Consider the following 27522-nt stretch of genomic DNA (forward strand, 5'->3'; position numbering starts at 1 on the left):
AAAGAAGCAGTTTAAAAAATGAATGTCCTGTGATGTCAGTTGTTAAATATAAGTAAGTCTTCATTGAAATCACTGACTTACTCTTAACAGATATCGCTATTATAATCGCCACAGTAGAATTTCTAATATCTAATATTCAAATAAAGAATACTAAGGATCCTCCTGTTGTATTTCCTGAACAACCTAGAAATTGAATTATCGTGGAACTTAATTTTGTGAATTCACCAGTATGTGTCTGGTTGGTTGTCTGCATGTGCACCCTGATCATGAAGCTGTCCATGGACGAGAGTCAGTTCTTAGTGACCTGATAGGGATGCTAGGAATTCCAGTTCCCTTAACCTCTGAACCATGTCTCCAATCAAAGAAGAATCTTAAAAATAGTATTTTCTTACATGTATTCAGTATACTTGTGATCATATGCCAATGCCCCATACTATTAAGAGGAATACACTCTATCACTTCTTTAAAATATTTGAATTGCAGCATATCACAATAATAGTCCAAAAACTATTAATCCACTTCTTGCGAAAGAATAACTAAAGATATTTTTTTATAAAGAGAGGGTTAATAAGATATTAACTCGAGATCCTAAAAAACCATTTCTATATTAAGTTAAATCATCATATGACATGCCACAGCATTTCAGACACAATTTCACTTTCTTATGCTTATCAGGGCATTTATTTAAGGATGCCTTATATCTGTGACACTATTGGTGGGTAGTCTTACTAAGTCATTATTCTTGAATTATTAAGGTATATACCAGAGCCTTCGATGCAAATTCACTGGGGGACAATAATTAACTTAGTATTTTCTCATTTATACAATGGAAGAAGTTTTCTTGAACTGTCTTCCATTTCCTGTCTATACTCCTTATACTTTCTCTTGTTATTCTTTTAATACAAATGAAAGGTAATGTTGCTACTTCAGGTCATCTTTTAAACCTATTAAGCACTTGTTCTGAAGAATCAGGTACAAATTCATCTTAGCTATTGTTCTCAGTGGAACAGCCTCAGTGTGACAGATGCAGATATTTGTACCAGGAGTTATGAAAATAAAGGGAGCAGACAGGCCTGACAATAAACGCTGAAGATGTCCTTCAGCTGTATTTTGAAGGAAAATACTAATTGCCCAGAAAGAGAAAAGGAATTAACTCGATCACATAATTTAAAAAAATATGTATTCATAAATGAATATTTATTCAGTGTTTAAGTAAATAGTTAATATGTATATGCAGGATCCCACACCATGTGAAGAGTCATTGTTCCTACCCTCAGGAAGCACAGTCCATCAGGAAGAAGGTCAGAGACTGGGAAACTCCACAGAACTTGAAGAGTGCCAAATACAATTACAACAGACTGTCCTTGCTTGCATGACTAACTTTTTGACACTGTGACATTCAAGAACTGCATAGCTGATTTACAAAATAAAGTTGTAAAAATATGCCTAATACTGTATTAAGTATACTTTTCTTTTTGGTTGCACACATTGCTGTAAATGGGCACAAGTCGCCCACCACAGCTACAAACTGGATAAACGTGTGAGTAGTAGGGGTGGGATGGGGTGGTGAATATGTCCTCAGGGCTTTTATGTTTCAGATTTTAAGGGATGGATTTGATCATAGGCCAGGGAAAGGCTGGGAATCAGGAGTCTGACTCTGCACTGCTTGCTTGAAGTAGTAAGATTTTAACTGAGCTTCTCTTTTGTAGCTTGAGACACAATTCAGAGTCCCAAAGACCTTGGTCATCACCCCGACCTCTCCACCTATTAAGTTTTATTCCATTTTACCTTCTTCTAAAACTGTCCATTCTTGGACCATATACTTCATATTTATTTTAGAGAGAAGATGAGACTTTCATGTTGCCTGCTGTTCTTGCTTTCAGAAATGCATCAGAAACCATGTTCTTACATAATTATTTTTTTCTCACTTCATTGGAAGTTGTATTAGTTCATTTCTTTGGGGATAATTCCATTATCTAGGCACCACATTCCTACCTCTTCACAAAAATTTCTTCCCTGTGGACTTATAGCATCTGTCAACTTTCCTTCTTAAATCAGGACCTCTGTGTGCCCACATATCTTTGTTCTGTCATTTCTTCTTCACCATTGTGGTTATTAGAATCACAGAAGAATAACTCATTCATTACCTCTTCTTCTTTTCCTCTCTGGGGCTTCACAGTACAATAGGCTCTCCAGAGGCAGAAGCTTGCCTAATTCTCATTTTTTTTTTATAAATGTGTTCTGCATTTTACTGTTAATTTTTGGGACAGTGTGATGCTTCTAGCTTACATTTTTTTTTTTAATTTAGAAAACTTTTACCATATCTAGTAACTTCAATGAAATTCAGTTTCTTTAGAATTTTAGAGGTTCTTTCAATTCATTAAGAATTAAGTAGTTCACTGGGAGATACAGAAATGTTAATATATAAGTGTTATTAATAGCTAAACCTCACATTGTCATAATCAGTTTTAGTTGTCAGCTCGACATAACTTAGAAACACTTGGAATTAAGGTCTCAATGAGGGGCTGTCTGGATCAGGTTGGCTGATGGGTACATCTATTAGTGGGTTATCCTTAACTAAGTCAATTGATATGGGATGACCTAGCCTTTTGTAAGGGATACTTGCTAAGCCAGGGATCTTAAGCTCTATAAGCGTAGAGAAATTGAGCTGTTCATAAGCAAAAAGAAAATAAACATTTATGCATTTTTTTTCTCTCTCTGCTTGCTATTGTGGATGTCATATGACCAGCTGTCTCCAGAGCCTGCTATTATAACTTCCTCACAGGCCTGGACAATAATCTGAAATTGTGAACTAAAATAAGTCCTCATACAGTCATTTTGTCAGGGTGTTTTTATCTCAACAACAGATATTAAGCTATGTACATATATCATTTATAAATAAATTAACCTTTAACTGTCAGCAGATCATCTTTGATTAGAAACACATTTCCCAGTCAATCTTGATAAAGCATCTAACAGACACACAATTATACCAGTGTGGCAGACAGTCGTGAAATTGTGCCTATCAGCTAAACCTTCCAGCATGAATATTCTTGTATAATTCTCTCTCCTTGGGTAAGGGCTTATCTATGATAATTAAAACCAATCAAGACATTGTGAAGTCAATTTGGTATTAATTTATAAATACTTTCGGGATTCATTTGCTTTATCTATTATATGTTACTTCCTTTGAAGGAAGCCTGCTCCATGATATAGGACAGCTCAGTGGGGATAGTTACTCATACTCCAAAAATCAAGGGAAAACTCTGGACAACACCCAGCAAAACATTAGTGTCCCAAGGCCTAAGGGCAGCATTTAAGTGGTCTTTAATGAGGATCCTTCCCAAGTTAACTCTTGAAATTAGACTGGAGTCCTTTCTTGTTATACTAATAACAACTTCAAAACATGATGTTGAGCCATGGACACTCAGGCAAACTATATGTGCTCTAGTGACTGACAGATACTGTGAGACAAAAGTTCAGTTTAAATCACAGGATTTTTTTTGGGGGGGTGTAAATTAGTCATACAGCAATGGCCAAATAAATAAGACATGACTTTAGTGGAATGGCTTAATTCTTGTATTGTTACACGATGCTGACTGTCAATATGTTACCTGTTATTAAGATTTTAAGACTTAATCACAATTAACCATAAAGTAATAAATGAAATTAGTATATCATACATCCAGAAAAGGTCATTTTTTTTAAATAAGGAATCCATATAACCAAAATTACTATTTGCCAAGTGAATGACCATAGATGTATTAGATTTACAGATAAATGAGAGTCTGAGTTAATGTACAAAGATAGTAGGCATATGTCAAAGATGATGCAGGCTCAATTCTATATTATTTTAATAACGCTAATGTCAACACATACAGTGTTTGCCTTTTTTCTTGTTTGGTTATATGATGTTGCAGTTTACTAAGTATGTAATGCATTTTGCTTGCGAACAATATCTGTACTTTAATTAAAATGCTTTATTACTAAAATACACTAATAGTCACTAGCCTTCACAGAAACTTCCAGCGGCACAAGGAAGGCCTTATCTTGATGTTAATGGCTGCTAACTGACTACTCTAGGGGTTTCAGAAGGTTGACTGGTTAAGTCAATGTCTTAAAATACATAGTAGCGAGGTTTGCCACATTGATTGATATTTTATTTTACAAAAGATTTCTGGGTAGCATGTGACACTGTTTGACAGCACGTGATTCACAGTAGATTTTTCTCAAAATTAACATCAACCCAAGAAACCTTCTCATCCTTTTATCGACTAAGTTTAAGATACCGTTTCCTTACATCTTTTGTTGTCATTTCATCATTCTTCAGAGTCTCTTCAGCAGTAGATTCTACCTAATAAACTAATCTATGTGAAGCAGCTCCTACTACGGAAGAAGCTACATACATCTGCACTGTGAATTCTTTCTGGAATTTCAATTGACTGTGTACACCAGATAAACTGTAGTCCAGTAGCCGAAGACTTAGAAAACAATTATACTTAGGTGGGTGCCAAATTTGTATCTTTTCCATGTCCTCCAGAGGGGATTATAATAAGTAGGTTTATGGTGAACAAAAATTGCCTTTCACTGTCAGCTCTTGGGTGGTCAGGGACATAGTCACAGAGCAGCAGTATTTTCAAAGGACTATTGTTTTCCTTCATAGTTGCCCTCCACTGTGAGTTAACAACATCAATAAGCCTAAACACATGTGCTGTCATTCAGCATTTCTTAATCCATTTACAAAACACAGGGATAGTAACTTTAAATAGCATCGTGTCCCTAGAAATCTCAGGATGGCTTGTGAACTTTACCTTCAGTGAAAAGTCACCAGCTGTATTAACTCTTTAGTCCTACCATGGGTGTGAGTTTGACCTTTGAATTCAGGGATTGTATTATCCTCTCTATGAAACTTTTCTAGAAATGAAAGTACTTCCTACTTTTTTGCTCTGTGCAACCCTTAGTGCTCTGGATTGAAAGTCTGCTGTTTAATGTACTCACCTTCTTCACTCATTTATAAGAATCCTCTGGAAAATATGTGGCAGGTTTTACACCAGCACCCATTTCACTCAGAATTGTGATTTTTGTTATTGTGTTGTGGGGAACATTTCCTACTTTAAACCTCATGAATCAACTACTTTCAAGGTAATTTTTTGTAGTTTCTTACATTTTTCCAGCCATGATTGAGCTGTAAAGAGTTAAAGTCTTATTCTGTGTTGGTCTTTGACATAAAAGATTGCTGTGCCTGGTTTGATCGAACAGACCAATGAATGTTTCTTTGCATCAGTACCAAGCCTGGCTTGTTTACCTGGCATTTATGAACTAATAAAGAAGCACTTTTGATGTCTCCAGGTGTGTTTTTGTTTTGTTTTGTTTTGTTTTTCTCTGCACTAACAAATTGGTAAAGGTTTACTTCAACAAACTTATTGTGTAACTCTCCTGGGCTCTTCTCATACCTTCCTCTCTTTCACTTGAACATTTACAGGCCACTTTAGGAATATTGATTGACCTAAATTCAATGAGTTGGGGCTCATGGCCTGAGGAAGCCGAAGAAGAGGGGCATATGAAGGAACAACCTGAGCAAGTAGCAGGCAGAACACCATCATTTGGAGCATATTTTCTGATGACTCCAAATAGTTAGAGTAGTTTCATCAAAGACAATAGATCATTAAAGCAGATAAAATACAGCTAAGAAAATTTCAAATATTTTGACAATTATCCAAACACAACACAAACAAAAGGACCGAGGGAATCCTTGCTATAGGACAATGGCACACACAAAGGTGAAGAACGTTCCTGAAAAGAAACATACCTTCCACCGAACCTTTTGCAAGGCTGACTAACAGATCAGAATATTGAAGATGTGGAAAATTTGGGACGCTGCAGACCCACAGATATTATTTTGAGGCTTCTTTAGCATCACTCTTTATAGTCATTTATTGCCTTCATCTGTACATGACCAAATATTTTTACAGCCATCACAAGAGTCCCTTGGTATGTATCAGTAGAAACCTAGTTTATAACCAACTGAAGGGCCAACAGTGCTGTCAGATGGCATCTGAAGCCCATAGCTGAGACTTCACTGCCTTGCTATAGCCCACAGCTAATATTGCAACAAATGTATTTTAAGGGTACCTTGATTTATTCTGTTACTATGAAGGCATCATCAAACTGTTACTGCTTTGGGATACTGAATTTGGAAAAATCTAAATCTGTGATCTTGGGCTATGGTCACTCATACTGGTTCCAGAATAAACTACCTCTCCTCTTTGCGGGGAGCACTAAGTTTTTGCATCAATACAAACTTGATTCAGAGTTGTCCAACTTTCTATATATAAATAATGCAGTATCTGGTAGATGCAATAAAAGAAACTCTAATAAAACAAGGCATGCCTATATTCTGTCTGACTCTAGTTTAATACACAGTCTTGGAGAAGTATATTTACTTAAATTTTTTGCAATTTTTTGTGCATATTCTCTATTTAGAGGATGCAAGTGATAGACTGGGAACCTAACCTGCTCCTCTTGAGCGTTTAAAAAATAATTGGGAAATGACATCAACAGGCTCAAAATGACAAAAATGTACTTAGGAAGAAAATCCAATGCCACAGATATTTTGAATAAGAGTGGTGGAGATTTTGGTGGGTATTTGCTAAGAGTGAAGGGAAGGCAGGGAAGTTAGATTGTTGTTGGAAGTAATTTTGATCTCATAAGTATCTGGACAACTCTAAAAGAATCTCAAAAAGTGCTGGTCTCATGTAATATATATATATATATATATATATATATATATATATATATATATATTCTTGATCTTAGATTTTTTTAACCTATTTCTAGATACATTATGAAAGGGTAGAGAAAATTTTAAAAATATATTTTAGAAATGATAGTAAGTAAAATATGCATGATAAACAAAAAGAACATTTATATATGGGCTAAATCTACCATTAATATTTTCTCCTGACAATGACTGAGGGGAGTAAGAATTTTGAGATGAACCATTTCTTTCATTGTTAATATAGAGTAATATGATAGCCACTTATGCCCAAGGCTTTTACAGCATTTTTCCTGTACCTGTTCTCTAGTCCAGAGATATTAGTCATCTCTGGAGTATTTACTTCTATTGTCAAAAATCTCCTGCTTCTCATTGGTAGAGTCTGTAATAACTCACTGTGACTACCAACTCACTGTCACAAACTGAGGCAGGCTTTCACGAAACTTCAGTAAGTCTTCTTGCAGAGTAGCGGCTTGGTCTAGCTTCCTAGATTGAATTATGACTTCACTATGAGCTGTGTGTTGGGCCTGATAATCAGAACCCTGCATTTCAGTGTCTTTATCTGAGAAAGAGGATACTTATCTTAACAAGCCAAAGTGTCTATTGTGAAAATTAAAAGAAATAACCACAATTTGCCTTTCATAAGGGATATTTGAGTATCAAACAATCAGAAGACTATGGTCTGTTACCTCAGAGATGGTGGTCATTATGGTGTTGTAAATCCAAACTAGAGCTTTTAAATACAGGAATCATTGTTCTCAATTTCATATGAGGGGGCTAAGAACACATATTCAAAGTGATTTCTGCAAAACTAAAGATGACTGTGTGCTTCTACCATAGTTCCCTTGTGTCTGTTGTGTTTCAGGTTGTGGGCACTTTTCACTTCACTTGTTATCTGTCACTTGCAGCTGTTCTGGGAAGAACACTGGTGTAGTACATCCATGAAAGTGAATGAAGAGCATGACAGACCCATCCACACTAACCTTGTGAGGTTCAGTTTCCTTAATGGAAACAATGGACCATAATGCTCACTTTTACAGCGAGGAAAGCAGCTTAAACAATATGGTAGCGGGTATGTGCACTATGTGACTGAGTTTAGAAATTCATGCCAATGCATATTTACATTGTTTTTGTTAGTACACATCAAGATAGTAAGGTCATAATGGACCAGTGTTAATTCTACCTATCTACTCACAAGGAGACTGTCTTCCCTTGTTTAGAAATACCATTTCATTTCTCACCTTGATACAGATGTATAATCCCTTGATCAAGCTCTGTGTGGCTATACAGGCTGTATTACTCAGGACTGTGTCTTAGTTTAGGGAGGACATAAATGTGTATCTCTAGTATCTCTAGTAAGCCCACAACAGCGGTCTTAAACATAGGGCCACAATTTAACACGGCAATAGGCTGCAGATATAATTGTTTTCTGTTTTTCACATATCAACTATATGTTCTCATCATTTTAAATCATATACTTCCAACATATGCAGATCAGTAGATCTGTTTTTTTGTACTAACTGTATTATCAATTGGTTACTTTTAAACTATAAATTTGGTGTTCATTTCTCTGGACTTCAGCACTGCACATGCACACATACAAACCAAAAACAAAAACAAAAAACTGGAAATTTGGGGTGTGTTAAGTTCACTTGTGGCTACATGGTACTCTTGTTATCAATTACGTCATGACTCATGATAACTTTCATGACTACTGTGTGAAGTATGCAAAAGTAGATGCCTTCAGTTTTGCATCCCTTCAGCCCTGAAATTTTTAAATTGTATTTAGTGTGTTCTATGCACATAAAAACAAACATAACACTATTATTAATATATGGAGAGTTTTAAAGTACTTGTTTGTATAACAATATTCCTTTTCTTCATCATAAATATGCATCAATCTTGGGAAACAAAGCCTAAATTACATCATGTCAGTTTTCATGCACGAGTGCATGGAGAATAGACTCTAATGATGGGCTGCCTCACTCAGGACTCAATGAGACAATGATGCTCAGTCTGAAAACTCTTGCCTCAGTGTCAGATGGGAGGGCATCTATAGGCAAGTCATATAAAAGATTTAGTATTCTCTGACTGAAGCTGTCTTCATGCATTGTATGCAACTTTATTAGGATTGGTGAACAGAAGGTAGAACGTTTTGTCATCTTACCTATATGTTGCCCGTACATGTGGTAGAAGAAACTGAAACAATATGCAGTGTTTGTTGGTCCATAGGGATTTTTTGGAGCTATGCTGAATACAGGACTGAGAAGTCGAGCCTTTTCACCTTCTAGTCTGGGTCTAGATGTTTCAATGTACATATAAAAACCTGAAAGTAGGAAAAGCAAGTGTTGGAGTCCATTTTTATGAGGAAACATAGAATGTTATTATGACATTTCAGAGCTTGAATTCAAAATCAAAGTTGATACTATTGTATGGCTATGCACAATTATTTTTTATTATGATTTTAACAGAAAAATAAGACATAAAAAGCTGAAAAATGGTAATTTTAGAGATGAATTAGCACAAAAATAAACAATAACACTGATCTCTCAACTACGTTTATCACAGAGGTTTGAGAAAACAATAATGGCCACAAACTTTGGAAATAACTTAATTGCTGATAGTATGTAAAGATATAATGATTTACTCTATGATTCTCAAGTACATAGCTTACTACTCACTTGTACTGCACTGTTGGAACATTTACAGCTCTAGTTGCTGTGTGCACACAGTTCTGTAAACCCCTTACCTTCTTTGGAACCACTGCGATCCGCATTAGGCCCCGTGTTAGGAGTGTATTTTGTATTTCTTGTCGCAGTACTTTGTTTTGTCCAGTCAAAATTATCAGTGTCATCTTGAGTGAACAAACAAATGTTACCATCTTCAAATCCACAGTGAAATTCTCCTGTTAACACATTTTAATTAAAATAATAAACATTAATTAAATTGAGCATTGTAATGTTTTATTAGAAAAATTTCAAATATTGCCATGCAATAACAGTACAGAAATATAGAACTAAACATAGTACTATTATAATTTTTGGTGAAAAAGAGTAATGATTTAATTAGGTTATTTTAATTTTACAAAGTAGTGGGCATCATCCTAGCATTTCCATACACACACACATGCCCTTTGATTGTATCTCTCCCTCTCCCTGTTTACCCATCATGCCCTTTCTGCTTTTCTCTTTCATATTCCCTATAGTTTCCAAAGAGTACTATCTTGCTTTACATTAAAGCAGTATCTTACAACATAATTAAGGCCCAAATCTTTTGTTCAGAAGCAAACAAATTAGTCAAATTAATAAAACAATTCACATTTGACTTCTGCATGGAGAATTTTCCTAACTTTTTTTTTAATGCATTGGAACAGCTGAGACATAAGTGGCAATTAGAAAATAAACATTCTATAACAGGAGTGGTGGCACAAACTCATATTCCTAGCACCAAGGAAACAGCAGTAGTAAAACCACCACGACTTTAAAATGCACAGTAAATCCCAAGATAGCCTTTACTATAAACAAGACCTTGTTTTAAGAAACAAAAATAAAGAAAATGAAACTACTGAATTCACTTGATAACATTTTAAACATGTACACCTTGAGCGTGTAATTTTTTATGCCCTGACCTCTAGCAATACTCTTCTATACACACATCTGCGACGCTGTGTGTTTGCTTAGGGCAAGGCAACAGTAAATTGCTTTTAAAGCAGTCATCATTCATGCTTGAGATGAGTATAGGTTTGCCAGATGTGTGAAATCCACTTGAAGTGAATTTTATAAAATAACTCTATGTAGACCCTGAGGAAGGACTGGGAGTTTTTGATGCCTGCCATATGCTGAGTGAGTTCAGAGAGAGATTTTTCAACATGCCATTAAATAGCAGTGGTGGTAATCCTATAATAGAAGATTTTCTTACTGGGATATACCCTGCTTCAAAAAGTATATACATAAATGAGCTAGTAACTTCCATCAGAAACATGAGTTGGGCGCAACAGTTGAAAGAATATTAAATGTAGTGCATATTCTTCCGGTCCACAAAATAAAAGGCTCAGCAAAATGTCAGTACTCTTCACTGTGAGTCTCACAATTGAGCAAACTTGGGTTCAGTCAGCTCTACTTGTTAAAAATACAGTTCACAAAGACTCCAGCTTTGCTGAAGTTCACAGAGAAAGAAACATCTAAAGACACTCCCTCTGGAGTCCCTAACACCCTTGCAAAGGGGTAGATCCATTCATTAGTAATACTCAGGAAGGGGAACTTGATTCAGATCATATACCTGAGGTAAGCGAAGCCTCTTTCTTTACATATAAGGAATATAATTTTGTTAGATTACATAGTTGCTATGTATCTGTATACTTACTTATATTCTATCTAGATGGATATGTTCTAGAAAGACAATATTCTACATAAAATATTTTGTTTAATAAACTCTTTTTTATTTATGTTTAAGTATGTGTCTGTGTGTGCGTGTGTACCTTCAGTGTGGGGGTACTCATGGAAGCCAGAAGAGCTGGTGTCACAGGGCGCCATGAGCTACCTGATTCAGGGACTGGGAACTGAACTTAGCTCAAGAAATGTTCTTAACCACTGGACTTCACTGCTGAGCCATTTCTCCAGCCCAACACAACGTCTTTCAGGCACATATTTCTGGTACTGGTTTTATAGGAAAGAAGACAGGATCTTAGGATGTTATCAGCAAAAAGCATAATGTTTATGACAGTACTATGGCAATGTACAAGCTAATTTCTCCTGACGTCTTTTAGGAACACTGCATAGTTTTTTTACTTGAGAGCTTCGATCCCAAAGGAGACTGTTTTTAAATGTCTTCAGTTGTTTAGTTTCATATTACTTATGAACACAAGGAAATCAAAGAACAAGTGGAAAAATGTACTTCAGAATTCTTGTAGAAACATATGCTATGTTGTTTAAAATTAAGTACAATAGGGCTGGAGAGATGGCTCAGCAGTTAAGATCACTGGCTGTTCCTCCACAGGAACAAGTTTGGTTCCCCGCTCGCACATGGCTGCTAGTAACTGGAACTCCAGTCCAAGAAGGTCCAATACTGTCCAATTCTGTCTTTTGTCTTCTGAGGACATGGCACACACATGACGTATAGATATTCAGGCAAAACATACATATCAAATAAACAATTGTTTTTAATAAAGACCTAGTGAGAACCTTTTTAAAAAAAAGATAAAGTGGGTTTTTTCTTATTTTTGTGTTTGTTTTTCAAGACAGGGTTTCTCTGCATAGCCCTGGCTGTCCTAGAACTCGCTTTGTAGAGCAGGCTAGTTTCGAACTCAGAGATCTGCTTGCCTCTGCCTTCTGAATGCTGGGATTAAAGGTGTAGTAAAGTGACATTTTAGTAGCATAAAATAATTTGATTATTATCCTATCACTTTAAATTGGATAATTAAACATTTGTGCTAGGAAGATTGTTCATATAAATCTTATCCAATAAAGAACATTTGAAAAATAATGCACATTCAATGAGCTACATAAATAGCCAAAGTCACTGTAATATTGGATTTTAAAAGATCTCACAATATGGAAAAAAAAAGGAAACCTGAGAATTTCTCAAAGGCAGACAAGTAATGATTCACTACATTTTCAGTTATTGATAGCATTCTGATTATAAGAACACAGCTTGATGTCCTTGAAGGTTTGATTCTCAGTTGGCAGAACAGTTCCACAAGGATTAGGAGGTGTGGCCTTGTTGGAGGGAGTGGGCTTAATAGTTTCAAATGCTCACATCATTACAGTTGGTATGCCATACCCCTTCAACTCATGCTTGTAGATCAGGTGTATGCTCTCAGCTACTGGTACCTGCCATGATAGTTATAGACTCTACAACCCTCTAGAATCATGAAGCTGAATTATGTTTTTGTTTTGTTTGGTTTGGTTTTTTAGGTGCCTTGGTCTCTTCATAGCAATAGAAATGAAATTTTAAATATTCTACATTATATGATCTCCAACATGTTATTGTATTTCCCCAAATATATTCAAATATGGTGAAGAAGTAGCAAATTAGAAATAAATAGCCCCTGGAACTCCATGACCCATGTTCTCAAGGACTGATATTGAAATGGTAAATATATATCTCACAGTAAATCCTCTTCTTACTTCAAATGATTTGCAGAGATATGTGTTGGCTAATCACCATTGTCCACATACTAGATTTAGAATCACCTAGGAAACTTATCTTGGTATATTCCTTATAGTTTTTTTTAAATAGACATTTAACTGAGGAAGGAAAATCCACCCTGAATATGAGTAGTAACACCTCATGTGCTGGAATCAGTGAGTGAAAGGGGGAAGGGGGAAAACTTGAAAGGCAGCAATACTCATGTATTTGTTTCCTGACTTCAAGATCCAAGAGCCATGCCTTCATCTATGATGGACAGTATCTCTATTTATACCATGAAAAAACACGAGTCCTGTTCCCCTCAAGTTGTTTCTACTAGATCATGGATATAAGATGTTTTTATGTGTGGAACTAATTTTCAGGTATATGAACACTACTCTTCATCATGTATTTACACAATTTAATGTAAAGAAAAAATTCAGAATTCAAAATTAAAACCAGATCAAATATATTGGAGCTTATATTTACATAAATTTAGTGACTTGTGGCCAGGTGCGGTGGTGCATATTTGAAATAACTATACTTAAGTGATAAAGATAGCATGATAATTTCTGTTCTAGTTGATGTTAGACTATATAGTTAGGCACTGCTTTTAATAAATACAATGCTAAAGTAAAATACTATCACATATAAGAAAAACCTCAAATACAAACTTGTTAACTAATCAAGGGTTGGGGTGATGGCTCATTGAAGAAAACCACTTGCAGCATATGCATGGTGACCCGAATTAATATCCGGGATACTATGGTAGAAGTAGAGAATTGACTCAGAAAAGTTGTCCCATGACCTCCATAGATGTAAACTGTAGGACCTACCCTACTACACATACTATATACACATATTATGAACATATATGCACTAGCAATAATTATTATTATTATAGTAAATGGCTTTAATAAGTAACCTTAGTCTCTGCGAGGAAAAGACAACAGATTCAGAATCAACTCAAAGTAGTATGACAGGAAAATGAACACACAAATAATATCCTACAAAAATTAAAATGAATCCTACAGTTCCAGAACAGTGAATACTAACCAGTTTGGGGAAATGATTCCCCATTTTCCAACTTAGCTAAATGTATAAACATCTACTATGAGTATCAAATTATTTGTTTTCAATCTCTGATATCCTATAAACTTTGAAGTGCATACACAATGCCAACTGTACTGTTTTAAAATCATTGTTTTATACTAAGAACAGTTTTTACCTAATGTTTCTACATTTATATGAATTTGATTTTTCTTCACAATGTAATAGAATATGATTTCCTAAGTAGAAATAATATACTTACTCAAATGAGGATTTACAGGTGCTAGAAGAAAAGGAAAAAAAGAAAAGGAAGGAAAGAAGAGATAAAGAAAAAAAAAGTTAGCAAGGCTTAGATGTTATTTGTAAATAAAAATCTAATTAGTCTACACAGCATCCTATAGTTTCTCCCAAACCTAGTGATGGCAGTGGGTAATTATATCTGCAGTCCATTTGGTTGTATGGGATGGAGTGCATTTTATTTCCAGCTCATATTAAGAACTTCAAAGTACTACAAAGATCAATGCTAAAGAGCATATTGGGGAGGATCACTTTTCAGGGAATGGCACTGTTAAACGTTTATACCCTAACTAGTGCTATTGGTAAAATAGTCTATAATCTAGAATGCAAGCAATTATTCTACAGATTATATTTTCTATTATATACACTTGGAAGATAATATGACATATAAAAATAATGAAATTCTTAAATCATGTCGTGTTTCTGAAACAAATAAACACATTGACACTACTTTGTTTAATTGAATTAAGACACACACAAACACACACACAAATACACACACACACACAAACACACACACAAATACACACACACACACACACACACACACACACACACACACACGGACATTTCAGATCACAGGTTTACCATATCTTAAGTGGCATGATACAAGTGGCATATCATTGAGAAAAACAATTATGACTTTCATAAAAACACCATCTGATTGCTGTTGAAAGGGAAATAAGGATTTCAAGTTTTACTAAGAAGTTAAAACATTTGTACTTTACAGTGTAACAGGGAATGTGTCTATAGGTCATCAGTTATCACTGATAGTAAACTGCTACTGGTGTAAAAGCCTCTCTGTTTCTTCCAAGAATTACAATGGCTGGTAACATACCTTGTGGAAATTCTGCTCCTAAGACCATTGCATATCAGATATTTACATTATGATTCATAACAGCCTCAAAATCTCATTTACGAAGCAGTAACAAAAATAATTTTATGTTTGGGGAGTCAACACAACAAGAGAACATGTAGTAAGATACTCTACAAAATTTCTTACATTAATAAATACTTGTTTTATATATATATATATATATATATATATATATATATGTTACATATATATATGTAAACTACTCACCAGTATATTTGATTACACGAATTGTTGAATCTCCTTCACCAAATTTAGTAAGAGGAGTTAGTCGGACTTCATAGGCCTCTGGTTTAATTAGTTCAGTCAGGTTATATGTAATTAGTTCTCCCTTTTGAATATTCCCATTTATTTTAATCTCCTGTTCCCACCAACGTTGTTGTCCAGCCTGAAATTAAAGCAATTGTACAATAATGTTTCTAGCAGCTAATTTAAAGTTACGTGCTTTGTATTAAGAAAATGCAAAGTAGTTTGAAAGTTTATTAAATTTCATTTTAGGTGTTTATTAAACATCTAATATTTTATAAACATGATATATGTATATTTTATAAATATATATTTTATAAAGTCTGTTGCTGATGTTTCTTGATAACTGCAAAATTATTAGAGGTTAGTTACGTAGATTCAAGTGATTTGAATGGATCATTTTATATTGAGAGTTGGATCATTCAAACAAAGACCACTTGATGTTTGAAGAGGAGTATGTGCAACTATGTTTAACATAAATTATTGATTGTGTATTAGATTCCTAAAGTACTATAACTTCTTTATCATATCAACAAACACATATGCTGTACGTAACAGTTTCTAGGATGAATTGAAGGTATGAGAGTTATAACACACAGATGAGTATTTCCTTAGCTCCTGTAGTCCAGTGAAAACAGAGATATAATGAAGACTGAAAAAAAAAAAAACTCAGTATAAGATGATTCCCAAAAGTTATACATGTAATTAAAAATTAAAATGACAAAGGGGTCCAGAGTGATGCAGCAAATGTCAATGAAAAGGATCCATATCTAAGTAATCACAGGGCCACTCTGTAAGAATAATGTTTGATTGTTAGGAAAGTCAGGTATCTGTCATTGGGTTCAGGAGGAAGCACATATCAATGACTTTGAAATATATTGTTCCAGTGGAGCAAAGGGGATTAAAATACAACTGAGGCAAGATGAAAAAGGAATAAGTGTTATACTATATTCTACACTGAACATATGATGCTCAGAAAATTTTATGATTAGTTTTTTTTTTTTTTTTAGGGGGGGACCAGGAACTGAACTCAGAGCTTCACAAATGATGGCAAGTGCTCTCTGAGATACATCCTGAGATTTTAAAAAAAAGCCTCTTCTAGTAATTCCATTCCATTAAAAATTTTTAAATTTAAAAATAACCCAGGAGAGCAGTTAAGAAAAGAAAGGTACTCATTTATGAAATAAATTAGTTACTGTCATGCGACTTCCCATTTGGTTTGTCCCTTAGTAGTTAAGAAATATTCAGCATTAGGAAGTCTGCTAATTGAAGAAGAATAAGTTTTTTTACATGGAGAAACACTGGAGAAATGTCAACATTTATTTATAGAGAAATGATTGATTGTCTAGAAACAAGAACTTGATTAACCTATAAATGAAATGGAACATAAATCTATAAGATGCTTCATTAATAATATTCATTTATTTTGGAGTTGAAAATGAGAAAAGAATACTGAGTCTTACCTAGTCACAAACAGATACAAGAAAGCACTTAATAATTGAGACTGTGGACTTGTCTGCATCGTTACAGAATCACTGGTTCTTTCTCTCAATCTCTCAGATTCTCTCTTCTTCCCTCTTTCCCTCTTATATGTATATTTGATTTTCTCTCATACAAATTATGCCTCTTTTTTAATTTCTTATTCATGTGTCTATATTTTTAAACACTTTAAATTTTATTAATTAAATTCCTACATCTTATTCATTAGTGCTCTTGATATGTAATTATAGATTTATATGTAGTTGCAAATTGAGGTTTTGCTTTATTTTTATATATTTTGCTGGTTTATCCAATTAACATGGATTTTTTTATTCTTCTTAAATCTAATAATATAGATGAAAGATTGATGATAGATAATAGGCATAGATTATTTCTAATACTTTCTGCTACTATCCTTACCTAAAATATATTACATGTATTCTTGTTTGTAAAGTATTCCCTTTATATATTTTTTAACTATGCACTGATCATAGACTTATAATTCTCCTACTGGGGGATGTTTTGGACTAAAAGGAAAAATACAGTCTTTTACAGACTTACCTTTGTTCTGACATGCTCCTAAGGGCATCAAACAAGGCCATTCACTCTTACTGTGAAATCTTTTGATAGCTCAGATAAAGTTGGAGAAAATTCCCCAGTTCTACTGGTCTTAGGTTTTTATTTTTGTTTGTCTCAAATTGTTATGAATCGAAGTTCAGGTTTAACCTTGGTGGTGAGCAGCTGAGGACAACACTTGTTTGAAAAGGAATTCAAATTACTAATATGGATGGTGATTTACATGTTCTTAGATTTACGCATGGTAATTCTCACTCCTCTCTCATCTCTTATTTCTGTACACACATATGCATGAATTACTTATGTGTACACATATCTCTTTATATATTGTTTCATATACTATATATATGTTCATATCTAATGTATGTTTACATACATTCATATGAATACTGATTTGTTCTCTGAAGGTGGATTAGTCCTAACTATAAAGCTTGGACTCCTACTGTTCTTATACTTATGCTGTTGTACTTCTGAATATGGGTATTTCTAAAATGTGCACTGTTTGTATTTCTCAGTAATTTTGTCTCAAAAAGCACAGACAAAATACTAGGATTAAAAAAAAAGGCTACTTCATGTGTAATTCTTGGAGCTGTATTCAGAAGAAAGAAAAAAAATATACAATTGAAGAGGTATGTGTACAGAATAAAAGCATATATAAGATCCTTATCTACGTATTACACAGAGAACTCAGTCTCAGGAAGCTCAAGTACTTAACTTTAAAAGACACAATTGGATGTCTATTGTGAGATTGCATCTCCTGGAAATGTCAGGCAAACTACACCCATGAGGTCTCATCATAATGGCTGCCTGAACAAGAACCAAAAAATGATGACACCAATAAATGTGTTAACATGGAGGAAGAACTCTCACAGGGTCCCATCCTGACAAAGAACTACAGACAGTTCTGGGACTAAGAAATTCTGGGACTGGGAGAAACCATCTTCCCTAGAAAATAGCACATCAATTAGATCTGTACTGCCAAATGGTCAGTCCTGAAAATATATACATACAAGTCATGGGGGATATCCTTCTGTATATATGTTTCTTTTATTGGTAGATGAACAAAATAGTGATTGGCCAGTAGCCAGGCAGGAAGTATAGGTGGAGCTACCAGACAAGGAGAAATCTGGGGAATAACAGGTCTCAGCATTCTCCAGCTAGATAAGGCCATGTAGAAATAAATAGATTAATGGAAATTGGTTAATAATTGAGAGAGAAGTAGCCAATAAAGAGCATGAGCCATCGGCCAGTTTATAATTAATATAAGCCTCTATTTATTTATTTGGGTCTAAACGAATGTGGGACAAGGAGGGAAAGAAACTTTGTCTACATACAAGTAATATATACATATATATATATATATATATATATATATATATACTGATCAGATTGAATTTACATACTTAGAATTATATAACCATATACTACACATGCAGCAATAATTAATAAAAATGGGCCATAGGCCATAAATCAGAGGAAGCTAAAGGGTGGAGGTACAAGGAAATACTGGGAGAGAGAAAAGGAAAAGAGTAAAATAATATAGTTATGTTTAAATTTAATAAATAAATACATAGAAATAAAAAGACAAAACAGAGGGTATAAATATGATTATGGTTAAAGCAGAAACTCACAATTGATCAGCGTAGAGAATGAATGTCTGTGGAGTACTCAGCCATGTATAGGACATCTGTATGTCATGCCCTTTTTCAAGGCTCTGAGAATATTGAGGAAGATTGCAAAAGCCATAGATGTGGGAGCACCAAAGGAAACAGTGTCTTGTGGAAGTGTCACAAACTCACAGCAGCTTTGTGTTTGCCTGCCCAAGAGCCTAGAGTATCTCAGTCAACATTCCAATATGAACTGAACGGTGGAGAGATTCTAGGGAAGGAGAGTGTTTTCTTAAGGTTGTAGCCCCTGCTAGGTCAACACCACACCCATTAGTATATGGCCAGCACAAATGGACCTTGTTGAATATTTCAAAATAAAACAAGAAGTTGGGAGAAGTTGGAGGCAGGGGTGGGTTTGGGAACAGTAGGGGTGAACATGATCAAAATGCATTGCATGAAACTCTCAACAAAAAAATAAAATCATCTATGTTAAAAGTCAGCTGTCATTAGCATTCCCATTAGCATTAAGATGCATAAGCCTGGGATTTGAATATCTGTTTGTACCACACAGAAATAGCCTGAATATATTAAAATTCCTATAAGTAAACAAGAAGCAGAATTCAGTAGCAAAATGACTCAGATAATAGGTATTTCACAGATGAAGAAACTCCAATAACTAATTAATTAGAGAATGCTAAGTCCTCACAATGAATCAATGAAATAGAAATTAAAGCCACATTATTTCACACAACCAGACAGACTAAACTTTTAAAAATGTAACAGTACTAACGTTTGGTGTAGCCTTAAAACAATAAGAAACTTTAAGAATGTCAGAACCTATGTATAAGAAATGGAAGTGACTGTAACTCCACCTTTCTAACAAATAAGACTGTAAAGGCATTATGGATTCACACAAGAGGCTGGAAAACATTGATTCTGTACAGGATTTATGACACAGTAGATCCATGATAAGCTATCTTGTAGCCTTGGTTCCTCTTAGCTCCATCTCTTTTGGGATAACAAATCACAAGGTTGATGACACATATGCTTTGGTGTGTCTGAAGAACCTAGCGTTTTAAAACCCTTACGAGTCTGTAACAGGTAGCAACCAAATATACACAACATACTTACATCTTTATTATGCTGCACATCAAGCCTTCCCTATACTCCAGAAAGGGAAATTATTCTCTAAGGAAGTTTGCTGTGCAAATGAACTTGAAAAAAATATGACCATAATAAAATGACAAAGTGTATCTGTCCGCACAAGACATGCAGAAACACATGTCTGCAAAAAAAAAAAAAAAAAAAAAAAAAAAAAATCTGTCATCTGTCTTGCAAGCATACAGCCCTGCTGGATATGTAAACTGCATGACACTAAAATGTTACAACTTTAACAGGGGATTTTATACTCATTAGCAGGGATATTCATAACATAGGAAACATAGAAAATTGTATAAGCATAAGTATAAAATGTATAAAGTATAAAAATGAAATAGGCTATCAATAAAATGTCTCTGGAGTCCATTTTTTTCTTAAAAATAGCTTAATGTAAATAACAATTCTTCTGTTTTTAAATGCTAAGTTTTATATCTAGAAAGCATAAGGCAAAGGTGTAATTGTTTAAAAAGGTAGATAAAATCAGCTTAACTCTTTCAGATAAATGCATAAAAGCAAATATGATTAGAAGCTGAATCAAGATACAGTTTTCTGAACTTGTAGGCTTAATACAACCCCTATGTATAACACTACCAGAGGGAAAAGTTATAGGTATTACACCGATACAATAAAGGTTCTGTTCAAGTATTTTAGTTAGTGTGGCTATGTTGATGCTGTTATACATCCTGCAGTCTATAACCTCATATGTGTACTCAAAAGCAATGCTTTTGGTTCTACACCTTTACTTTCAAGCTGCAATCAAAGGTTGAAAGCATATATAATTAAATACTTTGTATTGCATGTCAGCCATGTAAAAAATACAAATGGAAAACTGAAAGTGTTTTCACAAACACATGAATGGGCAGTTATACCCTCTTACTGAAGAGGAAACCACCAAACTCTTGAAAACAATAGGTCCAAACCATAGAAACAGAAACAGCTTCAATTCATCCCTCCTGTTGCTAAGGAAATCAAGTGTTAAATTTTTTTCGTGTTCATTTATAAATCCGTTTTATTTTGCTTAATAGTCGTGTTCCTTCTGCAAAACTTAAATCTAGCCTGTGCCCCAAAGTCCTCATGATGAGGCTTTTTATTAAAACCTGTGGTTTGTGGTGTTATTTATTTGTTTAATTTTTACCACATAGGGATATTAAATAGCTATTGCTGAAAAGGTCTCAGGCGTGAACAAACCACGTTAAATTCTTCCTTTAATTTTCAAAAGAACAAAGTTGTTATTTTAAGCAAATTAAGCAAAAGTCTGTGACAGACTTCAAATTGAAAGTGAGAAATGAAATCATGCTGCCATCTTTTTCTCATTCCATCTGGATGGTGAACATCTAAAAGCTCTTTTATGAACTCTACTAAAAAGGACTGGATGGGGGAGAGCTAAAAGGGAACACAGGGTAATTTTACTGAATATAGGACACGTGCACACCATCACTCCTCTTGTTTTAATGTGGCTAGTAGAGAGAAAAACTAACACTCCCCTCCTTGGGAACTGCTATTCTGCTATTTGCATTAACCAGTCATTCAGCAAGGGAATATAATAGCTTTAAAAGTACGGACATTACAGAGTCCAATTCATATGTTCTTGTGATTATTTACAGAATAATTCTGTACAATGAGATTTCAAGGCTGCAAATCATTCCCTTTTCCAACGTAGGCATACACTGATGATACAGTGACTTCATTATGGTGTTTCTATCCATCCCTGTACTTTGGTTACATTAGTTTATCTTGCCACCTTTCCTACCCACACTATTTTACTCTCCTATGCCTCTTTCCCTTGCATATCCTTACTGGTCCCACTTCTAATTTCACCCATTCCCCTACCCATTTTCTACCTATGAGAGAAAAGATGCAACATTTGCTAGCATGACACTGGCTTATTTCACACAATGATATTGAGTTATATTCATTTTTTTCTGAACATGGACAAAAAGTTCAATTATAATAACTAAGAAAAATCTACTATGCACATATGCCACATTTTTTCATACTCCCAAATAAAAGATAGATGCCATGGATTTCAGATGCACTGTTGTTCTATCTACATCTTGTCAATGAAAGGGTTTTGTAGGAACTCTTCTTATTAAGAGTTACTTCTCATAAATTGTAGGAAAAGTTCCATGTCAAACTTTGCTCATATTTTCATCACACTTGTTGCTGGCAGGGCCTTCTCTGGGAAACATGTAGAGGTTTATTCATTTCTGTGGGTCACATCTTTTGGATGCTTGACTATTATTTCCAGCACTCTGTGAAAGCTGACTTCATTTTGATGGACTGATTCACTTAGCCCCTCAATAGAAAGCATCTGAATTTGCTATTTAAAATTTCTGCCATCTCCTGATGTACAACGGCAACATGTACTCCTCCTTGCATCATTTCCATTGTCATAAATTTAATAGGTCATGGCAAGGTGCATACTATCTATGGCTTTCACTGGGCATTGACTACAATAATACAGATGGGGTTTGGAAAGCATTAGGGATCCATACTTATGTCGTAATTCAAAGGTGTAATACTGCTGTAGTAGCAATAAATCATCTTAGCAGATGCAAACTAGTAAGTGATGTTAACTCTCTGTATGCTTCAATTCCTAACTAATCCCTTCCTCTATCTGAAGGTATAAACCCAAATTTCTTGCTACTGAAATCATCTAACTTATATGTGTATAATACCTGGAGTTTCTGGTACCAGTTGACAATCAGAATAATGTCATGTATGAAATGGAGGAGTACTAGAAAGATATTCTCTGATGTACCTAGGGTAGATGTGGATTCTATAGGAAATACTCCTCCTTAAACAGGCATGTTCTTATGTTTCTGCAACTCACTTTTACCCCATTGCTGATATCATATTACTAATTCCTGCCATGTCAAGTTAAACTTAGTAGATTTAGGATTTAGAATCCATGAACTCTGGTTATGTACTCAATTGTGCTGAGAGCTGAGTACTTCACAGAGAAAAGTGGAAAATGGGGCAGGAGTGGGAGGCAGCATGAAGCCTGTCTTAAGATCATTTCTACTTTCCCACTGTTATTCTCTAAGACAGTGGTTCTTAACCTTCCTAATGCTGCAGCCTGTAATACAGTTCCTCATATTGTAGTGACCCCCCCCTAATGCAGATATCTGACATTCAGGATAGCTCACTTGAGGCTCCAGAGGGGACCCTGACTCATGGTTGACACACACTGCTTTCAGACACCCTCCACTTCATCTGTGTTTTCTCCTGTTCCAGCAGGCAGAGTCCACTTACTAAGTAGTTGGACTGGCCTTGCCCCCTGTTCAACACTTTATTCAATCTATGGATTTCTTAGGTGGTTTTAAGGCCCTGGGTGTTTAACAGCAGCATGCCAGCCACTGTTGAGGCATTTTGTATATTCTGTCAGCATCTCAAGTACTGGTGAGACAGAGGATGCCAGGTACCACTCCCCTCATCTGACTCTGTCTGCTCTATTATGTTGCTAAGTATCCCCTCCTCATACAAGATCTTACCTCCTCTGGAAACTGCTATGAAGAGGTGCCATACCTTTCATGATCTACCTACTGCTCTTCTTCTCTGAATTAAAATATTTCTTTACTAGATCTGGGAGCATCATGATTGTACTGTGAATTTTTCTCAGTGTGTTTTACTTCTGATGTAAAGCAATCGACATTCTGTTCTCTTGACCACACTTTCCCTTCTCACATTCCTTTCAGCACAGGCTCTACTGGAGTTAATGATGAGGTTTCCAAGGCCATTGCTTTGCATGAATTTTTATAAAATCTGTTAAAACCTCATGCGTGTTTATTGTTTGGTTCTCATTCATGGCCATTGAGCCTCACCTTTTCATGCTTCGGTTTTAATTAAAAATAGAATTGCCAAAATGAAACACATACCTATTAATATTTAAAGTTCTCAATAACTATATACAATTTCAAATATGTTTTAAATTTTGTGTATGTTTGTGTGTGTGTGTGTGTACATGTGTGCTTGCACATTACACATATGCATGCATGAGCTATGCATGTGTGTGTGCTTGTGGAGGCCAGATAGTGTTTGACTACTTGCAGCTGATGTTACAGGTAGTTGTGAGCTACCCCATGTGGGTTCTGGGATCTTAACTCAGTCTTTTGCAAGAAAAATGTTTCTTATCCATTGGACCTTTTCTCCATCCCCCCAAATAACACATTAACCTGCATCTGAATATTTGAAACATCAGTCTCCTCATAGTCCTCATTTATAGGTCCTTCAGCAGTAGTTACCTAATTATAAAACAGAAGAAGAAACTGTAGCAAGCCTTAGATGAAGACAGCCCTGAGCTTGCCCATGGCTTCACTCTTTTTTTCCCCTTCTTCAGAGCCAATGTAAACTTTTATTGATATCTGATGTTTGATTTACAATATTTGATTAATAAATAAAATATCTTATAGGACACATCCATGTCTTCACTCTTCCTAGTGGGTAGTGCCTATTCCTTCTGTGTTTCTTTAATTAAGAGATTGCTAGCTGTGGGGGATTGAAAGTGTTTGTGTAGGCAGAGTCCGGGAAACAATCTAGCAAAGAAAAGAAAGGCCTTGCAAAGCATTTTCAAGGATGTTTTTAGTGGGGTGGGGAGTACTATGCCTTACTCATTCAGAAAAGTCTTCTTTTCTGACAGCCAGTGTAATGTTATTCAGAGATAATACAAAGAAGAAAGGAAGGTAGGGAAAGAGTGAGAGAAGAAAAGAGGGAGGAAAAAAAGGGAAAAAAGGGAGGAAAAGGAAGACTGCATATAAGTCAAAACTTCCCACCTAATTAAAACAGACGTGACACAGCTAAAGGCATGGTGCTAGGACAATGCGACAAAAGCAGAGCATCCCTTTCAACTCTAGAGGCTCTGAAAACCCGGACAAAGCCAGAATTTCCACAACAGCAAAACCTAACCACAGGACTAGAAACAAGGCTAGCTCTTAACATTCTTGCATGCTCGCCTGTGTACTTTACATTATTAGCTCATAGTCCCGAGATGATAGTTTAAAGATTAGCAAAGTTGCTCTGAATAATTTAAACACAGCCAACCTAAACCGATTGAATTTGATGAAGTAGGGTGTATCCTATGTATCTCAATGATTAGTTAAATCAACAGAGGATAGTGTGGGAGCTGTTTAATTATCTTTATATTGTATTCATATTTAACCCATTTTATTAAAATTTATAGAGTATTTTTTCTCCATACAAAATGTCCTGGACAAGGAAAATGACAAAACTGGAGAGAAAAATAAAAGTTTAGAAGACATATAGATATGTGCGTTAGCATTCAGGCACTTGCACTGGTCTGTCCTTGGGGATCTAGCAGGGGATATGCATGCACTTGCCAGTACTCAGGCAGTATTCTGACCTGCTCAAGGTCCTGACAGTGTCACCAAGTAGGTTGCTACAGCTATGCTCTCTCTCCCCTCCCTTTCCCATTTCTTTTCCCCAGTAAAGAAACCCTCCCCATGAGACCTGTTGTAAGTATAACAATATGTTACACTCAAACGAATTTTGACCCATTATTATTGTCCATCATTCCTGTTACCACCAAGGGATGTAAGAATTCCTTAAGTTTCAGATGTCACCAAGGGCCATGACACCAAAGAGGCCATCACAATCCCTGTGGCCTGTCCTGCTATTTAGGACCATGGTGACATCTGTGTTTGTGGTCCTGCCACTGCCAGGGCCTGTGTTGATGCCCATTCCCCATGTCACCACAAGGCCCATATGAACCATGTGCTGAGCCATGTTGAAGTTTGGGGGTCATGCTAATCTAATCCTAACCTTCTGAGGAAAGCTGGCCCTTGCATTTTGAAAAGCTCGCACCATGCCTCTCCATTTGCTTGTGAGAGGTGGCTTCCCGCGTTATCTGAACGTGGGTGGTCCAAGCCAATCAGACTGACAAACTCAGCTACCTCCCTGGGGCTTTTAATTGGTACACACCAATATCTACCCAATCTATGACCTGCTGGAGTACTTGAAAGGACTAGTTTTGCAGAACTATGGCCTCAGGACCTATGTGAGGTAGGGCAAGAGTAGGGTATCTAAGAGGAGTTTCAGTGAGGGTGTAGTAGTGATGATGTATCAGAAGTAACTTGAATGACAACTCATTACCCAATGAGCATTTTCAAGCAACTCTGTTTGGACAAAAGGGTGTACTGAGTGATACACCACAGTTCCCAATGCTACTTAGATGAATGAAGAGATTATATAAAGCCAGGAAAGACAGAGGAGCAAAGTGTTTGCTTTTGTCTGTCTTTGTTTCGTTTATTTGTTTGTTTTTCTCACATTTTTAACTAGTATTTTTATTGTTTATTTTTATTTCTTTTTAATTTTTTTCAAGAAGGAATGAAAGGTAGGCAAAGAAGGACTAGGAAACGAGTGAGATTGAAGTATATGATGTAAAATTTCCAAAGAATCAATAAAAATAAAGTTTAAAAATTAAAAAAAAAAAAAAGAAAGTGAGTTTTCTCATGCTCTTATGTGATTTCACGCAAACTGCATTAAGCTGGGTCCCTTCTAATTTATTGTCACCTCAGCCTCTCAGGTGCCTAAGAGGTGACCTTCCTCTCTTTCAGTCACACATCAGGAATGTTGGTCTATGCTGTATTTTGCATCATCTTCACAATTCATGGATTTGCAGTTTGGTATGGTAGTTGAGAATCCTGACCCTAAGTAATTTCATTAAGAAATGCAAAAAATAAAACCAATTGGCTTTTTTGAGGTTTTACTATGACCAGATTATTGAAGATGTCATGCCTTAATTTAATTAATTAATTTATTTCTGAAAGTGTGTTTCGGCTATTGTGATGCCTGTGTCCTCAACTGAGGAAGCTGATATAATAACAGACTTTTCTGGGCCATCCAATTTTTGAGGTCATGTTGTCTAGGAAACTCAGTTTGTCTAATTCCAGCGCTACAGTCTTAATACTTGGTCTTCATTTCCTATCACTGCAAATTATGTATCTCTTTTACAGGTTTTCCTGATTAGGAGGCTCCCTCTTCACACACACACACTGATGATGATACAGGGTGTGTGGATGATACACTACATCCTCAGGAGGCTAAGCACTACACAGCACTTTAGATTTTGTGATATCAGACAGTTTAATTAAGTCAGTATCTGCTTTGAACACCTGTGAATGTGTGCTCTGGCTGCATCTATTCTGTGCTCACAACTCAGACATAAATCACCACATGACAGTGAATTTCATACTGCCTTGTGGAAGAATTTGTGTGTAGCTGACATACACCCTCAACCAGGTATTTATGAATTCCATCTGTTAAAACAAAATGACTGCAAGCCAGAGAACATGCATAACAGTAAAAATCAGCATTCA

General features: G+C 35.5%; 1 protein-coding gene across 3 annotated transcripts in view; it reads right to left on the reverse strand.

The window, feature by feature from the left end:
- Positions 1 to 27522, reverse strand: part of Mdga2 (MAM domain containing glycosylphosphatidylinositol anchor 2) — a 761827-nt gene that overhangs the window by 19426 nt on the left and 714879 nt on the right. For all 3 annotated transcript variants that reach the window (XR_007835196.1, XR_007835197.1, XM_051195916.1), the window contains exons 11-14: positions 15333 to 15510; positions 14214 to 14234; positions 9525 to 9680; positions 8943 to 9101 (exon numbers count right to left, since the gene is read on the reverse strand). Coding sequence is in view for 1 of the 3 variants with exons in the window: in XM_051195916.1 (XP_051051873.1) it covers positions 8943 to 9101; positions 9525 to 9680; positions 14214 to 14234; positions 15333 to 15510 (514 nt within the window). In the remaining 2 variants the exon portion in view is untranslated. The remainder of the gene's footprint in view (positions 1 to 8942; positions 9102 to 9524; positions 9681 to 14213; positions 14235 to 15332; positions 15511 to 27522) is intronic.

Source organism: Phodopus roborovskii, unplaced genomic scaffold (assembly GCF_943737965.1).
Source record: "Phodopus roborovskii unplaced genomic scaffold, PHOROB, whole genome shotgun sequence".
In the NCBI taxonomy this organism is placed as follows: Eukaryota; Metazoa; Chordata; class Mammalia; order Rodentia; family Cricetidae; genus Phodopus; species Phodopus roborovskii.